Genomic DNA, 25,922 nt, shown 5'->3' on the forward strand with positions numbered 1-25,922 from the left:
TACTGTGACTCCACAGATAATTCTCCCAGTTCCCAAGACTTCCATTGCTCAAGTGATAGCCACCTGCAATGCTACTTTAATGAAAAAGTAAATCAAAACTAATGTGTCCAACAACAGATTCAACTTCCATAGGGTTCCCCTATATATTTCCAGAAGGTTAAACAGGGAGACTGCTGTGAAAAAGCACTTGATATGAAGAGAAGACATCCTAGAATTATTCACCTCCAATATGCTGATGAATGCTTTTGGAGACTGTATGCCTTCAGTTCAATTGCCAATCTACCCCAGCAGTATGCCAGAATTAGAAATTTGTTTAATGCTTTGATTCTTCATGTTCTTTAGACCATGAAGCACAATTAAACAAAATTTTAGTATATTCCAAGTTTGGTTATTTTTTTCTCAAAGCGAGGAGACGGTTAATTGCTTCCCCTCTCCCGATAGTTGTTTCTATTTAGCATCTACACCGTTGAGTATCTGTGGGTCTAGGTGTACTACCAATCCTTGATTTAGGAGGTCTTTCAAAAGTGGCAGAGAGAAAAGGGGACAGTACCATTTTATCTAGAAATAATGGTCCTCTGGTATGGGCTAGGTACTTCTGTGGTCCCCAGCATCATAGCATTCATAAATATTAAAGGAGTTATCTTTACAATGAACATGTGAAGTATATCCCCAATTTTACAGAAGGAAAACCCAGATACAGAGAGATGAAGTGATTAGCCTAAGATCCCCAGGAATTGAACACAGATCTCCTGAGACCTAGTGCCTCAATCATAAGACCGTCCTTCCTCCCTTAGGTTCATCGGGTTCTCCTTTGATAGGGAGCCTGCCAACCCTGACTAACTGAAGCAGTAGTAGAGGCTTAGCTGGCTTTCGGTAGAAGGTTGCTTTTGAATGGCTGTCCAATTAATCCATAAGGTTAGCAATGGCTGAATAAACTATTGGGAGGGTGGCAGTCTGATTTTTTGTTTTGTACCAGCACAAGATTTTTTAGACAGATTAGAGAGCCTCTTAATCTTATTTGGTAATTGCCACTCCAATTTAACTACATGCTTTTGTAATTATTAGAGATATACCAAGCTCTCTTCCGGAAGTTGAAAGAAAGATTTTTTCATTTATATGACTGAGGTTCCATACCCACAGGGATGACCACCTCTGCTTCCCAGCTTTATCCTGAAAGGAATCTCTCCTCTGAGAGAAGAGATCTTGAAGCAGACAGTTCATTCTTATACTCAGGCTCGCTCCAACATACATATGTGACCTGCTCAGAGAAAGCAGGATGGTGGACCATTTGTTGTTGCTGCTGGGAGGCAGTGAACTGGCAAATTTTCCAGAAAAAAAAGAGCGTCAAGCATTTGTCATCCCCAGGGACTGACAGATTTGGTCCTGCCTCCTGAAGCATAAAAAGGGAATACCACTGAAGGAGGCATGAGATTTTAAATCCTCCTTTTTCCATCCACTGCAATTCTTATCTAGAATTGTTATATCTCAGTGTGGAAGCGACTGTAGGTCTATATATACACACTACTCACCTATTGAGGACGCATGTAGGGTATGCATAGTTATGCAGGCTGTGTTCACACTGCAGTCTGTAGCTACAAGTAACAGTGAAAGGCTGTGGCAGGGAGGAGGCAGAGCAGAAAAACTCAGAGGAGAATTGCCAGAGCCTTTCCTTGCTCCTGGAGTCTTTCACTGCGGCAGGGAAAGGATCCTGCAGCAGGGAGGCAGTGGGACACCACATACTAAAAATAGTAGCATAGACAGGGAAAGCACTGCATCGGTGAGCAGAGAGCCCTATAGTTCATACCACATGGTTCAGGAGAGTCTTTACTTGCTTGAGCATTGCCTCACCATCTATGCAGCTATGTATACCCGTATGGGGCAGGGGTGTAGTGTATGTACCCTACAGGCTACGAAAAGGAGTGTACAGTATACTTCGTAACAAAAACTAGGACAATGGAGCTGTAGTGATATTTATGGGAGTGCTGCAGCCCTTCCTTTTCCAGTGCACTAAATACAACAAGTTTGCAAAAAAGGAAAACTGTATTATAGAGGATAAGCAAAAGTCAAAATTCTTGCTACAGATATCATTAATTATACATTATCAGTTATTATACCAGATTACTTTCAATAGCTCTGTAAATCCACAGGAGAAAGAGAAGTATACCTTATTGATAGCGCAGGTTGTCTTTTCTCGTGTCGATCCACTACTTGTCCCTATGATCTTTGATAAGTCTTCTCGAGCAGCAAGAAGATGGGCAAACGTAATGGTTGTTTTAGGAGATAGTGCGTAACGTTTGGGCTGATAAATTCTTGCTATGTCATCTGTTTTAATCTAAATGATAAAGTCAAATATAAAATTCAGTTGCTAAGTATTTCACGTACAAAAATGCAAATGCTCAATGGCTGTTTGTAAGTCACCAAACAGCACACGGTCAGTGTGAGTTTACACAGAGCACGAAGTTTAGACATTCAAACTACCTCAGTAAAAACAGTGCCAGTCACTCTTATAAAAGCCTCTTGGCCTTGCTCACAACAATCAGCTGTTTAGTTAATTCTGAAGCCTGGTATTACCTGTCACAAATTGACATAGTCTAGTGCATCCCCCCATCCTGTAACCAGTCCCTTCCAAGTGACCCTTTTAATGTGTCAAACCCTAAGGGTCCACACAGTTCTACATGGGAAGGCACACAGTGTCCATGGGTCCAAAACTGAGTCTTGGGCACCAGCCATCCCTGTTTCTTTCTGTGGCTCCCTGCAGCAAATCCAGCAAACCCAGATGCCTGCAGGAGGCTTGTACTGCATCCCTTCATGGTGCAATGGTCTCAGTACGTATTTGCAGGCAGCCTTTTCAAAAACAATTTTTTTAAAACAGGGAACAAAGGGAGAAAAAAAAAATGCTCCCTGGGAGACTGGGAGCTTCAGAGCAACTGGACATTTGCCCACTGACACTGGACACACACTGTTCCCTGCAGTAATATATTGTTAAGGAATGACTGACAGTATGACTTTCCCACTGTGGGAAACAATACCTGAATTCAAGAAACACCATGGTCAAAAAGCGGGGAAACAGAGGCCAATTATATCTAAATCAAGAGTGGGCAAACTTTTTGGCCTGACAGCCACATCTGGGTATAAAAAGGGGCAAGTCTGATGTGAGAAGGGTGGATGTTCTCTGCAGCTCTGCCCCCCACTCCTCAACCTAATGGAACAGAACAAAGTTAAATCTCATCCAGCATTAACTGAAGCCCTTCCCAACTGTAAAACATTTAGGACGGTATCAGGTGAAGGAGGCTGCCTATACTACCTGGCTCCAGACCAGAAGGTAGGGAGGAGAGAAAATGCCTCTCTGAAGATATCTCCAAGAAGAGCTGCAGGTTTCAAGGAATGAACCTTCCCATCTATTGCTAGAGCTGAAAGTACTAAGGAAAAGAAGGAGAGAAGGATCTGGATCTCTGCAGCTTCTTCTGTAACCTCAGTTACTTTTTCCCCAATTAAGGAGTCACCTGGCTCAAAATCCCTGTCTCCAAAATCTTACAAGCGATACAAAAATAAACAGTAGGTCATATGACTATATCATGTATATCTGAAATCTGCTCTTGTAAGTATATATTGTTCTCAGATAAATATTTATAAGAGTCCATGTACATGTTATGAGAAGCTATATGCAACTGAAAATTGATTTCTCAAGGCTAAGTTTAAGATTTTCCAAAAGGACAGTTCTTTTTTTTTCCAGGTGCAATCTACACCAACCAAAAGTATACCTGCATTTTACATCCAGAATTTCAACAATAGCTATAAAATTGAGTACTTGTGCCTCTTGCTACCTCACGTGTATATGTATTCAGGTACGAAGAAACATAAGTACTCAGATTTGCACTTGTAATCCATTTTTGCAGGCAAAAGTTGTACCGTCAAAATGGAAGTTGTTCTTCAACCCTTTGAAAAAAATCTACCCAGTAACGTAATTTCAACCTTTAATACAAAATTACAATAGGCCTTCTGGAAATCTCAGTAACTGTATTTTGTTTTTGCATATTTTCTAAGAATAGGCTGCTGACTCATCTCACTTTAACGTCATTAAATAAAACAATGGTACACTTTCTTCATGACTGAACAAAAGCTATTTAAATAGTTTTTAATGTCACATCTAGGGCCTAATACAATATCAAATGACTCAAGTCAATTTAAGCTAAAGTCATAAATTAAATACAATTTCAATTAATATTAATAATTATTTTAAATTATTTAAATGTGAAGATTTATATAGTTGTACACAGAGAGACGTGTGGAGCCATATAAGACAGACAACCTCTACTTTATTCTTGGTATAGAATCGTAAGAATATAGGCCTACATCTTCAAGCTTGGGTGTCTAAAGGTAGGCACTTACATCCCTATTTAGGCACCTAAATAAAAATTGCCTTGCTCTGAATTCTACTGGATCAGTCGTCCTTTAATCATAAGGTAAGAAAAAAAAATGTGTTTGTGGAGAGGGAGAAAGGAAAGAAACGTATGCAGTAATCTCCTTACCACAGCGAGTTAACTCCTTTTTCCTTTCCTCTCCTACAGTGTATCAGTATTCATGCAAGCTGCTAAAGTGCGAGGTGCACAAAGAAGCAATAGCTGAATGTCTGAGAATAAATTTTCAAAGCTGCATACAAAGATGTAGCTGCATCACTCCCACTGATATTTAGTGAGAGTCATGCAACTGAGGTTTTGTCCGCACTTGCACTAAAGCTACGACAGACAACACTAGGTAGGTTTTTAAAAACAGATCTGTACGTTTTCCATTATTTTCAGTATACATGCAAAGCCTTAAACTGGTTTAAAAATGGACAGGATGTAAACTATTGTATTCCTTTGTGAGGAAAGTCTTGTGGTTCATGCACAGAACTGGGAGTTAGGATGTCTGTGTGCTATTCCCAGTGATGCCTGTGTGCTATTTCCAGTGATGCCATAAGCTTCCTGTGTGTCTACTGGTCAAATCACAACCTCCTCAAACTGAGTGGCATTGCAGCCTGAAATACAGGGTTGCAGCGCCACTCAGGAGAGGCAGCTGAGCAAATATGAGCAAGCAGCATTACAACCTGGCACCAGGCTGCAAAACATGGAGCAGAGAGCTGGGCCCAGAGCAGCAGGACAGAAGACAAGGCTTCAAAGTAAGTTTGTTCTCCAATCCCCACAGAAGGGCCTCTCCTCTACAGCAAAGGGGGAGTAAAAAAGAGAGAAGGTAGGGGCACTTCGCACAAAAATCAAGATGTTGAGTACAAACTTAATCAGGGAACCAAGGGATATGAAAAGAAGAAATTCTTGAATTGCCCGTACACCAATGCTAGGACCCTGAATATCTAACAAGAGGAATTAGAATTACTCATTTATGAGCATAAATTGAATTTAGTTGGGTATTACTGAAACCTGGTGGGATGATTCACGCAATTGGAATGTTAAAAATCAATGGGTATAAACTATTTAGAAGGATTGAGTGGAAAAAAGGGGAGAGAGTGGCATTCTAGGTCAAAAATGGCATTGCCTGTTTCTGAGTAACTGATAATTCAGAAGAAAATGAACTTGAATGCTTACAGATTTATATCCTTAAAAGATAAAGCGCAAGATGAGGTATTAGTTGGTGCCTGCTACAGGCCACTAAATCACACTAGAGAACAGGATGACTGCCTCGTTATACACCTATGTATAACGACGTGCAGTGAAAAATTCTGTATGATCAAAGGGGACTTCAATTTGAGTGACATGCTGGAGGTCACATGTACTCAGTACTAAAACATTATGAAATTTCTAAACATTATAGATGACAATTTCCTAATTCAAAAAGTGTTGAAGTCAACATAGGGGAATTCTTCATTACACCTTGTCTTAACAAATAAAGATGAACTGATCACAGAACTAAAAATGAATGGTAAGTTAGGTACAAGTGATCATGACATGAACACATTATTTTGCTTGCACATTATTAAAGTCCAGACCTGCATTTGGTGCTTTAACAGGGCTAATTTCACAAAGCTGAAACAATTATGAGTCAAATCTGCTGGGAGGTAGAATTTAATCAGAAAAATTAACGACACGAGAATCATTTTAGAACACCTTCCTAGATGCCCAAAAAGCCACAATCCCAGAATCCAGGAAGAAGGCCTACTGGTCAAAAAATTGACCAGGTTTTGAGAGTAAGTGAAAAAACAAATGAGGGAAAGGGGAAGTTGACAATAATGAATATAAAGCTGACATTAGGAACTGAATAAAATTGATAAGGGAAGCAAATGGACACAGAGAAATCTAAGGCCAGCAGAGTTAAGGACAATAAGGAAATTTTAAAATATATTAGAAATAAAAAGAATCTTGACAAAGATTAGGTCCATTACTAGATGGAAGTAGTAGAATTATGACTAATAAGGCAAAAGTGTTCAATACATGTTTCTGTTCTGTATCTGGGAGAAAAGCAGATAATATAGCTTCCTCATATGGTGACAACACTATTCCATTTTACTGGTATCTCTGGAGGACATTAAATAGAAACTAAAATTAAACATTTTTAAATTATCTTGCATCCACAAGTTTTAAAAGAGCTAGCTCAGAAGCTCGTTGGATGATTAATGATGAGGTTTTTTTTGCAATAAGTCTTGGAGCACTGCTGAAGTTCCAGAAGACTGGAAGAAAGCTAAAGTTGTGCCAATTGTTAAAAAGGGCAAATGGGATGACGTAGATAATTATAGGTCCGTCAGCCTGACATCAATCTTAGGCAAGATCAGAATGGAACAGCTGATATGGGCTCGATTAATAAAGAATTAAAGGAGAGTAATATAATCAATATCAATCAGCATGCATTTGTGGAAAAAAGATCCTGTCAAACTAACTTGATATCTTTTTTTGATGAGATTACAAGTTTGGTTAATAAAGCTAACAGTTTTGACGTAATGTACTCAGACTTCTCTAAGGCATTTGACTTGGTACCACAAAACATTTTGATTAAAAAACTAGAAAGCTACAAAATTAATATAGCGCCCATTAAATGGATTAAAAGCTGGCTAACCGATAGGTCTCAATATGTAATTGTCATTGAGTAAGGCTATGATTTAGTCACGGAGATCACAGATTCCGTGACTTTAGCAGACCTCCGTCACTTCTTCCACTTCAGCTGTCAGTAGCTGAAGCGGGGACTGGAGGCAGGACACTGCAGCCCTGCCCTGAGGCAACTGGGTTTGGATAGGTGGAATCAGGACCCTGCAGCCCCTGCCCTGTGGTTTTCAGAGGGTGAGGGGACTGCAGCAAGGCTATGAGCCCTGTCCAGCAGTTGCAGCTAGCTCCGGAGCGGGGACCGTGCCCTCTCATGGCTGCATCCTAGCCCCGCAGCTTCTGCCAAGTGCTGCAGCCGCGGCCAGGCGCCCCAGCCTCGTGGTGGGGGCTGCAGTGATGGCCATGTGCCCCTGCCCCACGGCTGCGGCCAGCTCCAGAGCTGTGGCTGCGCATCCCCCACTGCACACCCCAGCCCCAAGGCTTCTGCTGGGGGCCATGCTGCAGCCGGGGCCGTGCACCCCAGCCCCACGGCTTACACTGGAGACTGCTGCTGGGGCTGCGCACCCTTGCCCGCCAGCTGTAGCCAGTGCTGCGTGCCTCAACACTGTGACTTCCGCTGGAGGCTGCAGCCGGGGTCATGTGTCCCAGCCCCATGGTGGGAGCTGCAGCAGGGGCTGTGCGCCTCTGCCCCACAGCATTCCAGGGCCATACTCCCCCTCATGTGGACGGGGTTTGGGGGCACTGCAGCTGGGACCATGCACCCCTGTCCCGCAGCTGTGGCCATCTCCAGAGTGGGGAGCTACGTGAGCCCCCTGGCTGCGCTCCTGCTGTGATCAATGAGTGGGGGGTCTTGGCCTGTCCTCCACCCCCTCCTCCCTGCATGGGACTCCATACTTCCCCATATTTAGCCTTACCCCTGGTTATTTTTAGTAAAGTCATGGGTAGGTCACAGGTTTTGTGAATTTTTGTTTAGTGCCTGTGACCTGTCCGTGAATTTTACAAAAATAACCATGACAAAATCTTCGCCTCATCATTGGGCAGTTGTGTTCCAGCGGAGTCACGCAGGATCAGTTCTTGAACCTATGCTATTTAACCTTTTTACCAACGACCTGGAAGAAAGCATGAAATCTCCACCGACAAAGTCTGCAGATGACATAAAAACTGGGGGAGTGGGGAATAATAAAGAAGATAGGTCACTGATTGAGATCTAGATTGCTTGGTAGACTAGGTGAAGGCAAACACTATGCATTTTAATATAGTTAAATGTAAATATATACATCTACGAACAAAGAATGTAGAAAATACTTATAGGATGAAGGACCTTCTCCTGGGAAGCAGTGACTCTGAAAAAGAGTTGGGAGTCAGGACCGGTAATCAGCTGAACACAAGCGCCCACTGTGACATAAAAGGATTCAGGGATGCATAAACATGAGAGTTGAGTACAGAGGATTATTTTGCCTCTGTGTTTGACACTGGTGTGACCACTGCCGGAATACTGTGTCCAGTTCTGGTGCTCACAATTCAAGAAGGATGTTAACAAATTGGAGAAGATTCAAAGAAAAGCCACGAGAATGATTAAAGTATTAAAAAACATGCCTTATAGTGACTATTTAGCTTAAAGAGAAGGTTAAAAGTGTCTTGATTAAAGTGTAAATATGTATATGGGGAACAAATATTTAATAATCGGGTCTTCAGTCTAGGAGAGAAAAGATTTAACATGATCCTATCGCTGGAAGTTGGAGCTAGACAAATTCTGATGGAAATAAGGTGTAAATTTGTAACCACTGAAACAATTTACCAAAGGTTGTAGTGGATTCTCCATCACTGATAATTTTTAAATCAAGATTGGCAGTTTCTCTAAAAAGTATGCTGTAGGAATTATTTTGGGGAAGTTCTATGACCAGTGTTTTTCAGGTCAAAGTAGATGCCTCACAATGGTCCCTTCTGGTCGTGGAATCTATGATTTTTATTTTATTTATTTATTTTTTTGGCAAAGGCAGTGGGGACTGTTTCAGATTTTGTCTCGGCCTCCCCAAAATCTCTTAGCACTCCTCATAACACTTCTCTACCTTTCAGAGATGCTGAGATGATTAATACTCTCTTTTTTTCAAGTATTCATATATGAAGACGGTGAGCACCATAGAAATGCTTAGACATAATCTGAAAACATACTCATAGACATTAAGATAGTGGGACAGACAGTTACTGATGTGTAAATGGTTTGTTCCACAGTTTTTTTGAAGTCTTTTGGAAAAACTATAAACACCAACAGGCATACCCTATAGTAGCGATTTGGAAGCTTCCCCATGAGGCAGATATCACCTTTCTGGCTCACTGAACCATTACTGATAATTGTGAATTTTTCTGATACAAGCCACTACTCCCCTTGATAAAGTATGAACCGAAACTAGCAGAGGAGAGACATATGGTTATCTGAGTAGGTCACAGAATCGTAGAATATCAGGGTTGGAAGGGACCTCAGGAGGTCACTTAGTCCAACCCCCAGCTCAAAGCAGGACCAATCCCCAGACAGATTTTCGCCCCAGATCCCCGAATGGCCCCCTCAAGGGCTGAACTCACAACCCTGGGTTTAGCAGGACAATGCTCAAACCACTGATCTATCCCTCCCCCCACTTGTGCTTGGTTCAAAAGCTTGGGATTAATTAACTGGCAGCATTCAGTTAGTAGGTTCTTTAGACCAATCCCAAGGATTCTGCAGCTCTCCTTGTGAGGTGGATGGGTGTGACTCTCTGTATAAGAGACACTTTGAAGCTTTTTCCTACAATACCACAAGAGAAAAACAAAAACAAAAGGAGACTGACATCTTCAAGTGAAGAACAACACTAGAATACATGTGGATCACAAGGATTGGTGGATTTGACTGTTTAGTCAAATCTTTCTCTCTTCACAACATGCAGGGAATGTACGTTACAAGAAGTGCTCAGAAAAGTTAGTTGTAATGAGATGTCTTCAGTAAAGACAGCTTGGAGAATTGTAACAAACTACCACCACCTACAGGAAGCAAACAACAAAGCATGTTTACCTTTGCTCTATCAGACCATCCAAAGGATTGTACGGTCACATCAAGCCGCTTCATTAACATCCGACGACGACATTCATATTCACTGCAGAGGGCATCATTGATTTTTTCCAATCTTTCCTACAGCATTGCAATAAATAGGACAAATATTTGAGTCCATTAAAATACACAAGCTAACCTGCCTCACCAACGAAAATGTCTGTCAACAGCTGACCATTATGAAAAACCACTTAAAAATTAGGCTTGACCAACTGCTACAACGTAATTTTATATCTTCTACAACTTTTTATATAAATTCATGTAACAAAATCGATCTATAAACAAACTAGTGTATGAAGTATTTTATGACATCCTGTTCAAGGTATTACACCATTAAATCAAATTTAACATTGAACATTCACTATCATACTACTTAAAATAGAAACTGCAAAACAAGTATGAAAAGCCAGAAGGTAAGGTCACCAGCATTAATTTTGCCCATTATACGAAATAAGAAAAGTAAAATGGAGAGGGGTTTTACCGTCTGATCAGGATTCAAAGGCGTTGTTAGCAGTGGTTTCCCTACATGGGTATTTTTTACTTTTGAAAGAATGTCCTTGATCTGAAACAAAACACATGAACACACAAACCCTTCTCAGAAAAAAACTCATGCTCCCAAACGTACTTCAGCACAAGTTTTTACCAAAAATTGGTCCTATTATGGGGTGTTCAATATCTTCATATAAAATTAGACTAGGATATTTTAGCTTGCTAACATCCCTTGTAAAAGGAAGTCTCAAATATTTTCAAAGCAGGGACCACATCTTACCAATGAGACAATTACTTACAGTGAAAATTAGAATGAGTGAAGTATTTTAGCTATCTAATGTAATGTAGCAGCTGGAAACAAGGATATCCAGCACCAAATGACCCATCAGCAATTGTGAAGTGAAATATTTTGGGAGCAACTACCTCATATATAAAGCTAAAGATAAGCGCTAGTATTAAAAGTAGTAGGTAAAGATCTTGTCTTGCCACTTGTCTCTGAATCCCATTACTAGCGTTCTTCTGTATCCAATTCTACATCCTTATCTTCAGAGGTCTGACCAGCACCACCTCTGCTTAAATTTCTGCCTTTAGTTTCTTATTTCCCCTTGTGTTCTCTATGCTCTCCTCTACCTTCCTTCTAACTGCTCTATCTGCATCATCCCTTTCATCATAGTAAACTGCTCCATACCACCTTGATATTAGTTCCCTCTTCATTCAGCTGTTTTCTTCATGTGCAGTTCTTCAATTGGCCTCAAAGTCATGAAGAAATTATGTGAGCAGTCATTGAAATGTTTGATTCTTTATGCAGGAGTCTGTGTATCAAAACTGTACCGTCCATAACAAATTTAGGATGTAAACTTGGGATTCTTGGAGAAGAGATTGTACCCTCATTAATTTTTCTTTTTTAAAACAAAACAGTGGATGATTATTGTCTAAATAAACAAATGAAGATAAACCAAGAAATAATGCAATTTTACATTCTATGAAGGATAATTATGGCATCTCATGAGCTTAAGAAAGGATGCCATTATAACCCTAGACCCAAGGCAAACCAGCAGATCATTTCCTCAAGGCTGAAATTATCTGCATGTACACACTCAGGCATTTGTAGAAGATACATGGTATAAGGATAAATTCCAAAATCTCTTTCCACTAAAACTCCAACAATCCTAGACCTTTCTGTCAGAGGGTAGAGAGCTGCCATATTTTATACACATTATAGGATCTTTGCAATAATTGTTAAGAAGCAGCTTTAAGCTATCACTGGGAATCAAAATCTACAGCATCATCAATGCATTAAGAAATCTATTTTAGTAGCAATATTTTTAAGTGAGTTAATTCATTCCCCTCTTTTCCTTTTTTTATATCTGATTCATGGTTTTATTTTTCTTGGTGTCAACAAAACCAAGAGGAAAATTTCTGTTCACTATGTCTCATATGAGTATTTATATAGCCCGAGGAGCGCAAGAACCTTTCCCTCACTTTTCTTTTGGAAAATAAGGTATTTTGTGTTTGTTTTTCCATAGATCATCAGTGATACAGACAGAAAGCACTGAAGTAATTTTCTTCAAATTGTAATTTCGCCTACAACAGATTGTTAACCAAGAGCACACTGAAATGAGTAGAAAACTGTCTGGAAACTTACTGGTTTGACTCCAGCATAAAATGGCCTGCTAGACAGCATAAGGTAATCCTCTAGTGGTTTAGAATCTCCTCTGCCACCCCCTCCCCAGTGCTGCTCACACTGAGACTATGGATAAGAAAAGAGGACATGGCCAGGGCTTCCTTATGCCCCACTGATCCCCCATCTGCTATAATGGCTCCTTGAGGGCATCAGCAGTCTGCATAATTTACAGCAAACTTCAGGCTTGTCCAAATTAACAGGGTGACCACTATGATGTATATCCATACCAAGATCAGGAGAATTTCAAGTGACGCGTTCATATACTAGCATGAGCTGCACATTCCTCAGCCATAGCCACGGTCCTGGCCACAGTGCCTGGATGTTAGTAAACTATTTGTACACCATATCACAACATCTGCCTCAAAAGTCAAATTGGTTTAAATAAATACTATCATGGGACTTGAAAAATGGCTGAAAGGCCATGAACTAAAGTTAATAAATTGCAAAGTAACAACCTTTGCGGTAGCAGAGTTGGTGAACTACAAGGATCGATGGGAAGAGGGAATAAGAAGCACATTAAATGACAATTAGAAATGACACTGAAAGAAGCTGCGCACACACACAGCTGGGGACAGAAATTAATTTTAAATGCTCTAATGAGATCACAAAGAAGAGCAAAATGTATCAAAGTGAGATTCACTTTGGAAAAAATACAGACAGACATCCGAGAAGAAAAAGAAAAAATTTAAAACAAGCATAATGTGGGAAAGAAAAAACCTGGAAAGCACTGATGCTGAAAAAGACCTAGAAATGAGAGTTAACAGCAAATCAGATATGAATTTGCAATGGGACAGGGTTATTACTATAATTCTGGGCTCCAAATCCAATAATTGTTAGGAAGAAGCCACAAACGCAGATAATATGCTCAATATAGGACAGGCACAATTGGAATGCTCAGGTCAGCTCCATGCACCTATCATTAGCATAAAGATTGAGACATAATAGGGAATCTAGAAAAGAGGAACAAGGAGAAGTTGGGTTAGAGGAATGGATTCATGAGGAAAGATTAAGAAGTGCTAAATTCGTATGGTTTAGCAACGCCAAGGGAGGAGCAAGAGGGACAACTCTCTCAGTATTTACAGACAACACACAAAGGTAGACTATACCATATGCAATGAAACTAAGCAACAAACAATTTAAACATCAGGAACAGTGTCCTCAAAGTCAGATGCCCCATTGTTTATAAGAAACTAGACAAAAACTGTAAGATGTTCTAGAGGGAACAACCTTGTATTGGCTGGGAGATTAAACCAATGAGCTGTGAAAATTTCTCTAACTTCTATACCATACTTCTGTGATTTTAAAATATATACACACTTCCATCCAGAGTCAACTTTATTAGTCAGCAACATTAATTTAAATAGTAGTAACATTTTGGGTATGCCTACATTGCAGCAGCACCACTATCAACAGAGTCTGGGCATGAGCAGCCACACTGCAAAGCCATACACAAGTTACTGTGTCCTCGCTGGTGCCGTACTCACCCATGTGTGTCACTATGCCTTTTGGGGGCATATCCGATGGTTCTTTGTGCTGCTACAAGTTGAATCGCTCTGTGATTCTTTCTTAGTGAGTTGTGGGAGAATTTGTTTGTTGTCTGGGCACGCGGGAATTTGGGAGAAGGCACTGAACAACTATCAGCACACATGTGCTTTAGCATGGGTTCTCACTGCAAACTGGCTGGGTTACCAGCCTGCGTGAAAGCAGCACACATGCTTTAGTCTACTGTCCCAAATAAGCCAGCAAACCTGAATAGAAAGCACCAATAAACACACATCACCGATATTTTGCACGTGGAACTGAGAGGGGTTAACAGAAATACCCAGATAAGAGCCTAGACTAACTCTACAGTGAAGACATACCCTTTAAAGCAAATTTAGAAACATGCATTACGAAAGCAACCTCAGCATATGGGTGTTGTGTACTTAAACAGATGAATAAATCCAAGTCCTAAAAGACAACCGATCATCATAATTCCAGAAATCATAGCTGCAGAAGCACACATTTGACTAATTAAGAGAGATTTTTACAATGTCACTGTCACCACTGTGCATTTCTAGGGCAATTCTGAGATTATTTGTATCCTCCAGTAAATGTGTTAGTCCCTGAATCATTTGATCTGTTTTTCTACTGTTTAAAAAGATACAGCCAAGTTTCTGGTTATTGCACTAAAATTTATTACATTTTAAAATATGCAGCTATCCTGTACCTACCAATTAAAAATCCCATGCATTAAATCTGCTTTCTTCCTTTCCTTTAAGCCTCTAGCTCTTTCGTAAGTTTTAAAAGTTCTATGCATACAAAAAAGTCAAGCAAAAGCTGGACAAATTGTGAAGCCCTGGGGTATAAATCAAAGACGCATAAAGATTCTACAATGTTTCTACAAGCGTTGGGACAAGGAAAACTTTAAAGTGTATAAAATGAGTATGTGAAGAAACAATTGCACCATTAATTCTTAATAGTTGCACAGAATATTGCACAATGGATTAATACACTAGTTTTGACACCTATGAAGGCCCCAAAGCAAGCATAGCTGGTATTGATTCATTGCTGAATTGGCAGGAATTTTGGAAGAGAAGTACCAAATAGTTTTCACATAAAAAGAAAAGTTTGCATTGGAATTTTCTGTTTGTTTCAGTATCTGCTACACAAAAGTCACAGCAGTAATATTTTTATACATCATTGAAGACAAAAGATATCTTTTTGGGGAAAAAAAACCCTTCAAGTTTGCCAGATATAGACCTGGGAGATGTAAGAGTCTGATGTATATTTGCTGTATTCCTTATTTTAAACCCATTCTGTCAGATATATACATATATGTATACACACACTCATATATACATACACACACACACACACACACACACACACCTCTGTTGCTCTGCTCAACATTCAGAATGAGGGGTTCTTTTGTTTCAAAACTAGAGCAATATAGGCTTTCCCCCAGAGCTCCTCATGAATCACAGTCTTATGTTGTATAACTATTTCAGTGATGATATCAGATCTGGTGCATGTCTTATTTTATATATATATATATATATATATATATATATATATATATATATGAGAGAGAGAAATAAAGTGTGTGCACGTGTGCGTGCGCGCACACACACACACACACACACACACAAATTGCAGTTCAGACTACAGGGCTTGCAGCAGTCTGCCTAACTACAGGATGAAACTGTTTACCCTACATGCTCTTGCCTAGCCACCTCAGACAACCTCCCTTTTATGGCAGAATTATGAAATAATTTTCATTTGACATTAAATACTACTTTTTTTTTTTTTTTTTAGCATATAGGCCAAATCTAAATTTTAAAAGTGCTTATATTGAGCTACTGAAAAAAAATGACAGGGACTAATCAAGGGTCATACAGAATTACACTTAATAGTTAACTAGCTGGGAACATGATGAATTTTATCTTCACGTAATACCCATTGCTAAATTGAGTATTAATAGTGTGAAATGGTTTTCCAAAGCCTTTTCAACTAAATTAGAATCTAGGATTCCTCTTTGAATTTTACAGTAAAACCAGCAGATGCAGTGCAGTTGTTAGTGCTAAGTGAACCTGAATTGACTTCGTGAAGTGGTCTTTTAATGCTGTTGTATAACTTTTCATCATGGTACACAGATGTACATAGGAATGTTTAGTACTAGCAGCTGTGTGTGTACTAAACATTCAAAGTAATCATCCTGAGCTGAAAATGTAGGTTTAAAATTACTTGCTTGAAAAGATTTCTTTTGTTGTCTCTTACAACTTTGACAACATGATTTAACTAATCAGACTAGGGGTATGCATACACTGCAATTAGATACCACGGCTGGTCCATCCCAGCTGTCTCAGGCTCATAGAGCAGTTTAACCGCAGTGTAGATGTTCAGGTTCGGGCTCTGGGAACCTCTCACCTCACAGGCCCATGCCCGAACATTTACACTGCAATTAAACCGTCCCTTAGCCAAGCCCGAGTCAGCTGGCACAGGTGAGCCGTGGGTTTTTGATCACTGTGTAGACATACCATATGTGAGGTTTTTTTAAATTTACAGAGATCTGCTGGCTGGGCTAGTTGCCCATAAATCTTACTGATTGAGAACTAGGGAGAAAACAGTTGATTAAAAAGAGATGGCAAATAAGTAGGGCTGTCGATTAATCGCAGTTAACTCATGGGTTTAACTCAAAAAAAATTAATCGTAGTTTAAATCACACTGTTAAACAATAGAATACCAATTGAAATTTATTAAACATTTTTGGATGTTTTTCTACATTTTGAAATAAATTGATTTTAATTACAACACAGAATACAAAGTGTACAGTGCTCACTTTATATTATTTTTATTACAAATATTTGCACTGTAAAAATGATAAAGAAAAAATATTTTTCAATTCACCTCATACAAGTACTATAGGACAATCTCTATCGTGAAAGTGCAACTTACAAATGTAGGTTTTTTTTTGGTTACATAACTGCGCTCAAAAACTAAACAATGTAAAATGTTAGACTACAAATCCACTCAGTCCTATTCCTTTTTCAGCCAATCGCTAAGACAAACAAGTTTGTTTAAATTTACAGGAGATAATGTTGCTCGTTTCTTATTTACAATGTCACCTGAAGGTGCGAACAGGCATTTACTTGACACATTTGTAGCCAGCATTGCAAGATATTTTTGTGCCAGATATGCTGAAGATTCATATGTCCCTCCATACTCCGGCCACCAATACACAGGACATGCTTTCATGCTGACGACACTCTTTAAAAAATAATGCATTAAATAAATCTGTGACTCAACTCCTTGGGGAAGAACTGTATGTCTCCCCATATATTTCATGTTATGGCAGTCTCAGATGATGACCCAGCACCTGTTGTTCGTTTTAAGAACACTTTCACTCCAGATCTGGGAGAATGCAAAGAAGGTACCAATGTGAGATTTCTAAAGATAGCTATAGCACTTCACCTAGATTTAAGAATCTGAAGTGCCTTCCAAAGTCTCAGAGGATGAGGTGTGGCACAGGCTTTCAGAAGTCTTAAAGAACAACACTCCGATGCGGAAACTACACAAGACAAACCACGAAAAAAGAAAATCAACCTTCTGCTAGTGGCATCTGACTCAGATGATGTAAATGAACATGTGTCGGTCCCCACCGCCTTGGATCATTATCAAGCAAAACCCGTCATCAGTACGGACACGTCTTCTGGAATGGTAGTTGAAGCATGAAGGGACATATGAATCTTTAGTGCATCTGGCACGTAAATACAGGGTTAAACTATTTTCAAAACCAGAATATCTTTGTGCTAGTTGGATAGGACTTTAATGAACTAGAATGTTGGGTCTCACACTTAAGACATACAGTAAAAGAATATTTAAAGATTAAAAATTCTGTACCTTTGACTCCACGTTGCTTAACAAGAGAGGAATGTCAGAAGATGATGGCTTTAATAGGCCCAGAGAGTCACAGAGAGTTTGCACTTCCTGATAGATTTCATTATTCTTTTCCAAATGAGAACTTTTAAGTTGCTTGCTGTGCAAAATCTGTAAAGCTTGAAGCTCTGTACTTAAAAATACTAGAGAGAAAAAAGTGTCATAACAGCATTTTTAAGACATCTTAAATATTTTTGTGCCTGTATTCTCATAGTAAATAAAACATACACGTAATACAAACATAACAGAAAAGGAGTATGCAGAGTTCTGCAAACTTAATGAAAAATACCAAAGAGTTACTATTTTATACAAACTAATGAGAAAGAGTTATAAGCATGTAATTGGTTGGTACTCAGTTTTTTGGGAAGAGGCCTACTTCCTTCCTGACAAAGACTACCAATATAAATTCTGTTTTTCTCTAATATGGGATTTTCTTACAAAATTTTTCAGATTCATCATAAGCGAGTTATATTTCCTCTAGAAATCCTCAAAATATTGCCCTTATACATGGAACTGGCAGCGCCACCTATTAAGGTTGCCTAACATGTCACATTACAAGACCCCGTTTTCAGTTGTTTATAACTTTGCCAAACTTTAAACGTCTGGGCTGAAGTTTTTCAAGCTGAGTTCAAAAGTCATGAAAGGTCAAAACTAAGGTTGCGTACGCGACCATGTCATTAAAGAGTGTATGAATTAAGCATGAATTAAGGTTGACAGACAAGCTTATTTCTAGCATTTCCTAACTTTTGAGCACTTGACTTTGCAACCTCAGGCCTGGTCTACACTTAAAAGTTAAAAATTAAGTCCCAAGCTGAATCTCTATGTCCAACCAGTTCAAGCTTTCCCTCCACACACGTATCACTGTGCTTCCAGTGCCAGTCTCCTTGTCCAGCCAGTCTCTTGGGCTCCTTATCCCAATGTATCTCCCTGCCCCACAGGTCCAGCTCTTGTCCCCATTACATCTGAGTCAGGCAGTTTCTTCCTCCACACTACCTAAGTGCCAGCAGGGAGGTCACTGAGAATACAGGAGAGAGAGAGACTCCCTGCTCTCAGTTTCACTGCGGTACCTAACCTGAAGCAGCTGTTACAGGGAAAGTCCAGCTTCTTCCCTATATCTCCAGGCTGGAGCATTTGCAGTTATTCTGTTGGGATGGCACATGTACAGTCTGGTGACACATAGGAACTGTGAATGACTGCAGCATGCTCAGTGCTGATGGAATCTTCAAATATCTTAGCTACTTTAATCTCAGCTAAAGCACTCATACACAGATGCACAGGCAACATTTATGCTGGTATTTTCTAACTTTTGCATGCTTGACTTTGAAAAGTTAATATTCTTTAAACACAGTTTTTGGTGTGTAATATAATTAGCAACCAGAAAACAGTGTATTCTGACACTCAGAATGGTGGAGGTAGAGCATCACTGATGTTAAACAACTAGTATTTTCTATGCCACTTGAACCCTAAAGGCTATTGGGTATTCTTAATTACTGCACAAAACTTCCACTGAGTTATACTTATAGATCAAGGGCTTCAGAACATAACTGTGAAGACAAATATGAGGCAAAAGAAATATCCCAACACTGAAGACAGTGGAAGATAAGCAACCAAAAATGTGGAACATGAACGATGTTAGAGATGAGAAATATGCAAAAAATTAAATAAGAGGACAAGAAGCTTACAAAAAATAAATATTATTGCAAGATGGAAAATTGTCACAACTTACACAGGAGTTTAAGACAATCCTCTTTCTTTTTTAACCTGTCCTTAATATCTCCAGACACAAGTGCTGAATATGGGCAAGCCATTTCTTTTAAAAAACCACTAATCTCAAGCTGGAAGCTCTCTACATCTTCCCCACCTTAAGAAAATAAGAAAAAAAGATCATTGCAAAATTCAATGTTTTTTAATTTTATTTTAAACTCAAATTTGTTATTAAGAAAAATTAATTATAATTACAAGTTTAAACATAATATTAGTTTATAGTAAAGACCAGTCCAATAGGACTTGCCGTTATCTTAAATTAAAAACTGAGTCCTATACATAAATAAGTAACAATTTAAAATTAGAAGAAACACCACCTGCATGTTTCAAAACCAGAAGAGAAGGCTATAATGATCCTCCAAGTAACCAACACAATCAGTTGAAGTGGACTGGCAGTTTACATCTAGTGTAAGGTGAGTGGGATAGGCTTTATCTTCCCTTCAAACCATAACAACATGGTTGTCATTTTTATATCACAAATCATAGATCATAGTTAGGGCCCTACTAAATTCATGGTCCATATTGGTCAATTTCATTGTCATGGGGTTTTTTAAATAGTAAATTTCATGATTTCAGCTATTTAAATCTGAAATTTCACGGTGTTGTAATTGTAGGGGTCCTGACCCCAAAAGGAGTTTGGCGGGGGTGGGGGGGAAGAGGAGGGAGAGATTGCAATACTGGTACCCTTACTTCTGCACTGCTGCTGGCAGCGGTGCTGCCTTCAGAGTTTGGGAGCTGGACAGTAGCATCTGTTGGCTGGGAGCCCAGCTCTGAAGGCAGAGCCACCGCCACCAGCAGCGCAGAAGTAAGGACTGCATGGTATGTTATTGCCACCCTTACTTCTGCGCCACTGCTGCCGGGGTGCTGCCTTCAGTGCTGGGCACCTGGCCAACTGCCACTGCTCTCCGGCCACCCAGCTCTGAAGGCAGTGCAGAAGTAATACTGCAACCCCCTAAAATAATCTTGTGACTCCCCTGCAACGCCCTTTTGGGTCAGAAACCCCAATTTGAGAAACGCTGGGTCTCTCCCGTGAAATTTAGTCTTTTGTGTGCTTTTACCCTATACTGTACAGATTCCACGGGGGGGAGGGAGGCAGATTTCATGGTCCGTGACCCGTTTTTCATCGTCACAAATTTGGTAGGGCCCGAATCATAGTAATAGGATGAAATTTAATAGTGCAAAGTGCAAGGTCATGCACTTAGGAACTAACAACAGAAATTTTTGCTATAAACTGGAGACTTCATTGGACGTAACAGAGGAGGAGAAAGACTTAGGTCTACTGATTGATCGCAGAACCAAAGAAGGGCTACTAGCGTGATCAGAGGAATGGAAAACCTACCTTATGAGAGGAGATTCAAAGAGCTTGGTTTGTTCAGCCTAACCCAGTGGTTTTCAACCTGTGGTCCACAGACCCCTGGGGTCCACAGACTCTAAAATTTCCAAAGGGGTCCGCATCTTCGTTTGAAATTTTTTAGGGGCCTGCAAATGCAAAAAAGGTTGAAAACCACTGGCCTAATCAAAAGAAGGCTGATGGGAGATATGTTTTTCTCTATAAATACATCAGAGGAATAAATACCAGGGATGGACAAGAATTATTTAAAGTGTCAGTGTTGATAAGAACAAATGGTTACATACCAGCCATCAATAAATTTAGGCTTGAAATTAGATAAAGGTTTCTAATCACTCATCAGAGGAATAAAGTTCTGGAACAGCCTTCCAAGGGGAGTAGTGGAGGTAAAAAAAAACCTAACTGGCTTCAACACTGAGCTTGATAAGTTTATGGAGAGTGGTATGATGCCTACAATGGCATGTAGCCAATCTGCAACTGCTAGTAGCAAATATCTCCAACAGCCCATGGGACACTAGATAGGGAGGGCTCTTACTATAGGGGATTTTTTCCCAGCTGGCTGGCTGGCTGCCTGGCAGGTTTTGACCACATGATTGGGGTGTAACTGACTGCCTTATCTGGGGTTAGGAAGGAGTTTTCCCCAGGTCACATTAGTAGAGAGCGCAGAGGTTTCACCTTCCTCTGCAGTATGGGGCATGTGTCACTTGCCCATTTAAACTAGCATAAATGGTGGATTCTCTATAATGGAGGATTTTCATGATTTGAGGCCTTCAGTAACTCAGCCAGTGATTATAGGTCTATTACAGGAGTAGGCAGAAGAAGTCTGTAGCCTGCAACATGCAGAAGGTCATACTATGTGATCATGATGGTCCCTTCTGGCCTTAATGTCTATGAGTCTACCTCGCAGGATGTTTTCACATAAACAAGTTATGGAGGGAAAACTTAACTAAATGAGGTACGTACATATAGTTTTATCATTTCATCACGAAAATATAAAGTCTAAATATAAAAGTGTAGGTTGTATGTAAATGCTTTTTTATAGTAAGGATGTTTTAAAAGAATTAAGAAAATTTTAAACAGTTAAAAACAGAACACACCAACACATGAGTTTTACTCTTGGGTTTGTTCTTTACTATAACTGTCTTACTCCTAAGCATCAATACTGTTTCTTTGACTAAGATTACAAGGTTATTAGTAAACAAAATATAAATTATAAACAAACAGTCTTAAGCAACCACTACATTATTTCAATAAATTAAAGTTCAAATTCTGTGGAAATACCAGCTGTTGAAGTGATGCTTTCTTCCAGGTCACACATTGATTTTATTTCAGAACTTAACCAAACACAAAGCTCAGAAAAGTCTGGTGAAGATAATCCATTTTCAACTGCTTTGCTAAGTGCTTCCTCCTCTAACAGGGGACCTTTATACCTGAACAGGGGGGAAAAAAAATACCAGTATTAAAAAAAAAAAAAAGTTTGATGAATGCAGCACCGGGATCTTAAATTTATTTTCAGATAAGTTGCTTCACAGTAGTTAGAAACCGGATTAATCAATTACAATTTTTTGAATCACTGAATACATATTTCACAGATCTTACAAATTTTCCTAAATGTTAAATATTGTAAAAGAAGTTATGCAGCACTAATGTTAATCTTCTGACAAGGCAGAATGTATGAATGTGTTTAAGTGGTTTTACATATCTGTGATACATAGACATTGTATTTATACGTTTATTTAAGATTTGGACTATGCTGAAGAGATTATAAATAAGGATACAATTTAAATGGACTTAGTCAATTTAAAAAAAAGTTGTAAAGAAAACTGTTTTACCTATTATTTCATTGCTAGTAATTTGAAAATCAAATATACTTATTATTTATGCCTGTTTAGTTTTTGCATTTCCCTGAGTTTGGACAACGAAAACAAATGAAATCTCTTTCATTTTGCTCACTTTCGGGTTCTTGGTGCTGTAACCTTTTGGGGTACAGATACTATAGGGAAATGTTTAAAAACAGTTCTCATGGCAATTTTTAAAATTACACTGTAAACTCATCCTTATTTTAATTTCTTCAAATCATTATCTCTAGCATAGTTCACAGGACCTAGGTTTTTTCAGGATTGGTACATTCTATTGTTGTGGGATTCTGTTCTCGATTAATTTCTGTACCAAGTAAAAGGCCATGCTGCATAGATTTCTCCTTTAGTTCTTGCTTGGTCTCCTAATAGCATGTACGTGCTCAGATACCACATACATAGAACCTATACAGAACAGAAGGAATATCTTCATTGCCTTTTCATAATCTCATGCAAGCTAACGTTTGTCATCATTTCTAGCTTTATAGACATAGAGGGTTAGTGTAACGCTTCCCTCTTCCATGAGTTGTGCATCTGAAATTTCTATTTCATGATTACACTTGAGGGAGAAATAAATATATATAGGTTTTCACTATCCTAGTATGTTCAAAACCATTAAATGATTAACTCTAAATATGAGTCAAATAGGTAGTAAAACATAAAAGAAGTCTTGCTTTTCCATAGAATATGATCTAAATGTATTCTCTATGAAACATCCAAGATTTTACCAATTCATGTGATTGCATTATTGATAGTCAAGAAAGGGTTATTTTGAAATCTTAGGGCCCAGTTCTGAGAAGTGCACTGTAAGTGCCGGTATGCAGCCCCACTGACTTCAATAGGGCTCTTCTTGGGTCCAAGTTTCCAACTACACCGACCAACTTGCAGGACGGGGACCCTATACTCAGAACTATTCCCAACAAATGGAATGCAGTAGGACTTACTTTAAGGAAGGCAAAGTTTAAGGAATACATTGGAGAAAAATACACATCCCCTATTTGGTGCATTTAACACTTACTGACTTCTAGTCTTCCAATAGTCATTTAATGGAATCTCTTATCATGATTGATATATTTCTTTTATTCTTAGCACTCTAGCCCTCTTCCCCTTTCAAAATAAGGTTCTGACAGGATAAGCACAAAACACAGATGCATTACCCAGACCTCTCGACTTACACACACGTACTATGGTTTACGAAGTCCCTGCACCCATCCCTAGAGCCTGTGTGCCCACTGCTCCCACACGCATCTCCACACCCCCCCCCCCCACGCGGCCCCCTCCAGACGGTCGGTCCTTCCTAGGGGGGACAACAGCCCCTTTTCACCCACACCGCCGGGGGGTGGGGGGCACAACTCTTTGAATCAACACAGACCGTTGGCCCCCAAATATCCCCTTGGGGATGATTCTTCCGCCGCAGTTTCCCCTTCTTCCCACTCTCGCTCCCCCGCCCGCCCCAGATCCCGGCTGGGGGCCATTTCTCGATGCAAGGGACACGCCGGAACAGGCGCCCCCGAGTCCTACAGGAGCAGCCCCCGCCGCAGGCGGACAGCGCCGGCGGAGGCCGAGCTGCTCCCAAGGCTTCGGGGGCTGAAAGCGAGGACTGTGGCGCCGAGGATTCAGCGCCAGCTGCTGCAGTGGAGCTGCGGGGACCGAGAGTTACCCCCGGCAAACGGAGCCCATGGCGCCTCTGCACAGCGGGAACGACAGGCAGGCCCGGCGGTGCCGGAGGCTGCGAGGGCAAGAGGCCGCCCCCGCGCACACTCACCCCAAAGCCTCCAGCGCGTCTAGAACGTCGCTCTCCATTTTCAGCTCCTGCTCGCGCGCCCTCATGCTGCCGGCGCGGCCCCGCCGCCCCCAGACTCCGCCCCGAGCCCCCCTTCATACAGGCCCCGCCCCTCACGGCCTCGGGTTCCACCCCCACAAGCCCCGCCCCGCACGGCCCCGGGTGTCCGTCCCGTCACTCACACAGGCCCTGCGGGCCGCGCATCTGGGTCCCGTAGGTGCTGCTGGCCGACAACGACCGAGCCGGGCCGGGTGCTTTTTACACACAAGCCCTGCCAGTGCGGGGACGCGCTGAACGGGGGAGCTTAAAAGCGTTGATGACCTGATAGGTAGAGAGAGTCCGAACCACTTCCTGAAGTGCTCAGGACAGAGCCGGGCTCCCTCTGATCCCCCATCTCCATACAGGGCCCGAGGAAGCAGGTCGGCAATTTGGGACAGGAAGTGGGGTGTCCTGTACTCTGGTGCACAGCAGGAAGCCAGCCTGGCTCTGCCCCAGCCTTCCGCAGGCCACTTCCCAGACCTATCTGAGGCCAGAGTATCCGTGGTGTGCTTCTGCAGGGAGCTTTCTAGCTCACAGCAGGGTGACTGACATGGATGTCAAGGATAAAGGAGGCCAGAGTTACACATGCACTTTTAAAACGTTATTTTTCATGTCTTCCCACCTCCACCCACACCTGCCCACAGCATTGACCTGGTCTCTGACCTCCCTCCATAGACTGCCCAGTCAGCTCTTGTGCGCTCTGACACATGGGTACTCATCAGGACTTCCTCTGGTACTCAGTAACGTGAATGTGACGAAGAAATCCTTAACGCCAGCTGACAAGAGAGTTACAGTTATCTTGATTCTGCTGTGTACATCCTGGTTCACCAAAGAACATCAAGTGAAGTCTTAAAACTGAGGGTCACACTGATCATTAATAAGCAACAATGAGTCCTGTGGCACCTTAAAGACTACCAGATGTACTAGAGCATAAGCTTTCGTGGGTGAATACCAACTTTGACAGACACATGATCATTAATATCATTGTGAAATGTATGTACAGATACTGTGTAAGGAGTTATGTGTATATACTGAAAATATGGTTTTAAAGTCTGGAATTTGCCAGCAAGTTAAAGAAGTATAGATTGGATGAATAGACTAGAAGGTAGATAGAAAGCTGGCTACATCTTCAGGCTCAATGGGTAATGATCAACGACTCAGTGTCTAATTGGCAGCCAGTATCAAGCAGAGTGCCCGAAGGGTCAGTCGGGCCAGTTTTGTTCAACATGTTCATTAATGATCTGGATTATGGGATGGATTGCACCCTCAGCAAGTTCGCAGATGGCACTAAGCTGGGGGGAGAGGTAGATATGCTGGACGGTAGGGATAGGGTCCAGAGTGACCTAGATAAATTGGAGGATTAGGTCAAAAGAAATCTGATGAGTTTCAACAAGTCCTACACTTAAGACGGAAGAATCCCATGCACTGCTACAGGCT

At 40.6% G+C, this 25,922-nt stretch overlaps 1 protein-coding gene across 1 annotated transcript in view; it reads right to left on the reverse strand.

The window, feature by feature from the left end:
* FAM98B (family with sequence similarity 98 member B) overlaps positions 1 to 24,534 on the reverse strand; it is a 32,975-nt gene extending 8,441 nt beyond the window's left edge. Inside the window, exons 1-7 of the mRNA XM_032788188.2 lie at positions 24,429 to 24,534; positions 22,089 to 22,237; positions 19,422 to 19,556; positions 17,660 to 17,838; positions 10,586 to 10,666; positions 10,069 to 10,185; positions 2,165 to 2,332 (exon numbers count right to left, since the gene is read on the reverse strand). Coding sequence (XP_032644079.1) covers positions 2,165 to 2,332; positions 10,069 to 10,185; positions 10,586 to 10,666; positions 17,660 to 17,838; positions 19,422 to 19,556; positions 22,089 to 22,237; positions 24,429 to 24,493 — 894 coding nt within the window. The 5' untranslated portion in view covers positions 24,494 to 24,534. The remainder of the gene's footprint in view (positions 1 to 2,164; positions 2,333 to 10,068; positions 10,186 to 10,585; positions 10,667 to 17,659; positions 17,839 to 19,421; positions 19,557 to 22,088; positions 22,238 to 24,428) is intronic.
* Between the last annotated feature and the right edge of the window lie 1,388 nt (positions 24,535 to 25,922).

The sequence above is a fragment of the Chelonoidis abingdonii genome, chromosome 4 (genome assembly GCF_003597395.2).
Source record: "Chelonoidis abingdonii isolate Lonesome George chromosome 4, CheloAbing_2.0, whole genome shotgun sequence".
NCBI lineage: Eukaryota > Metazoa > Chordata > Testudines > Testudinidae > Chelonoidis > Chelonoidis abingdonii.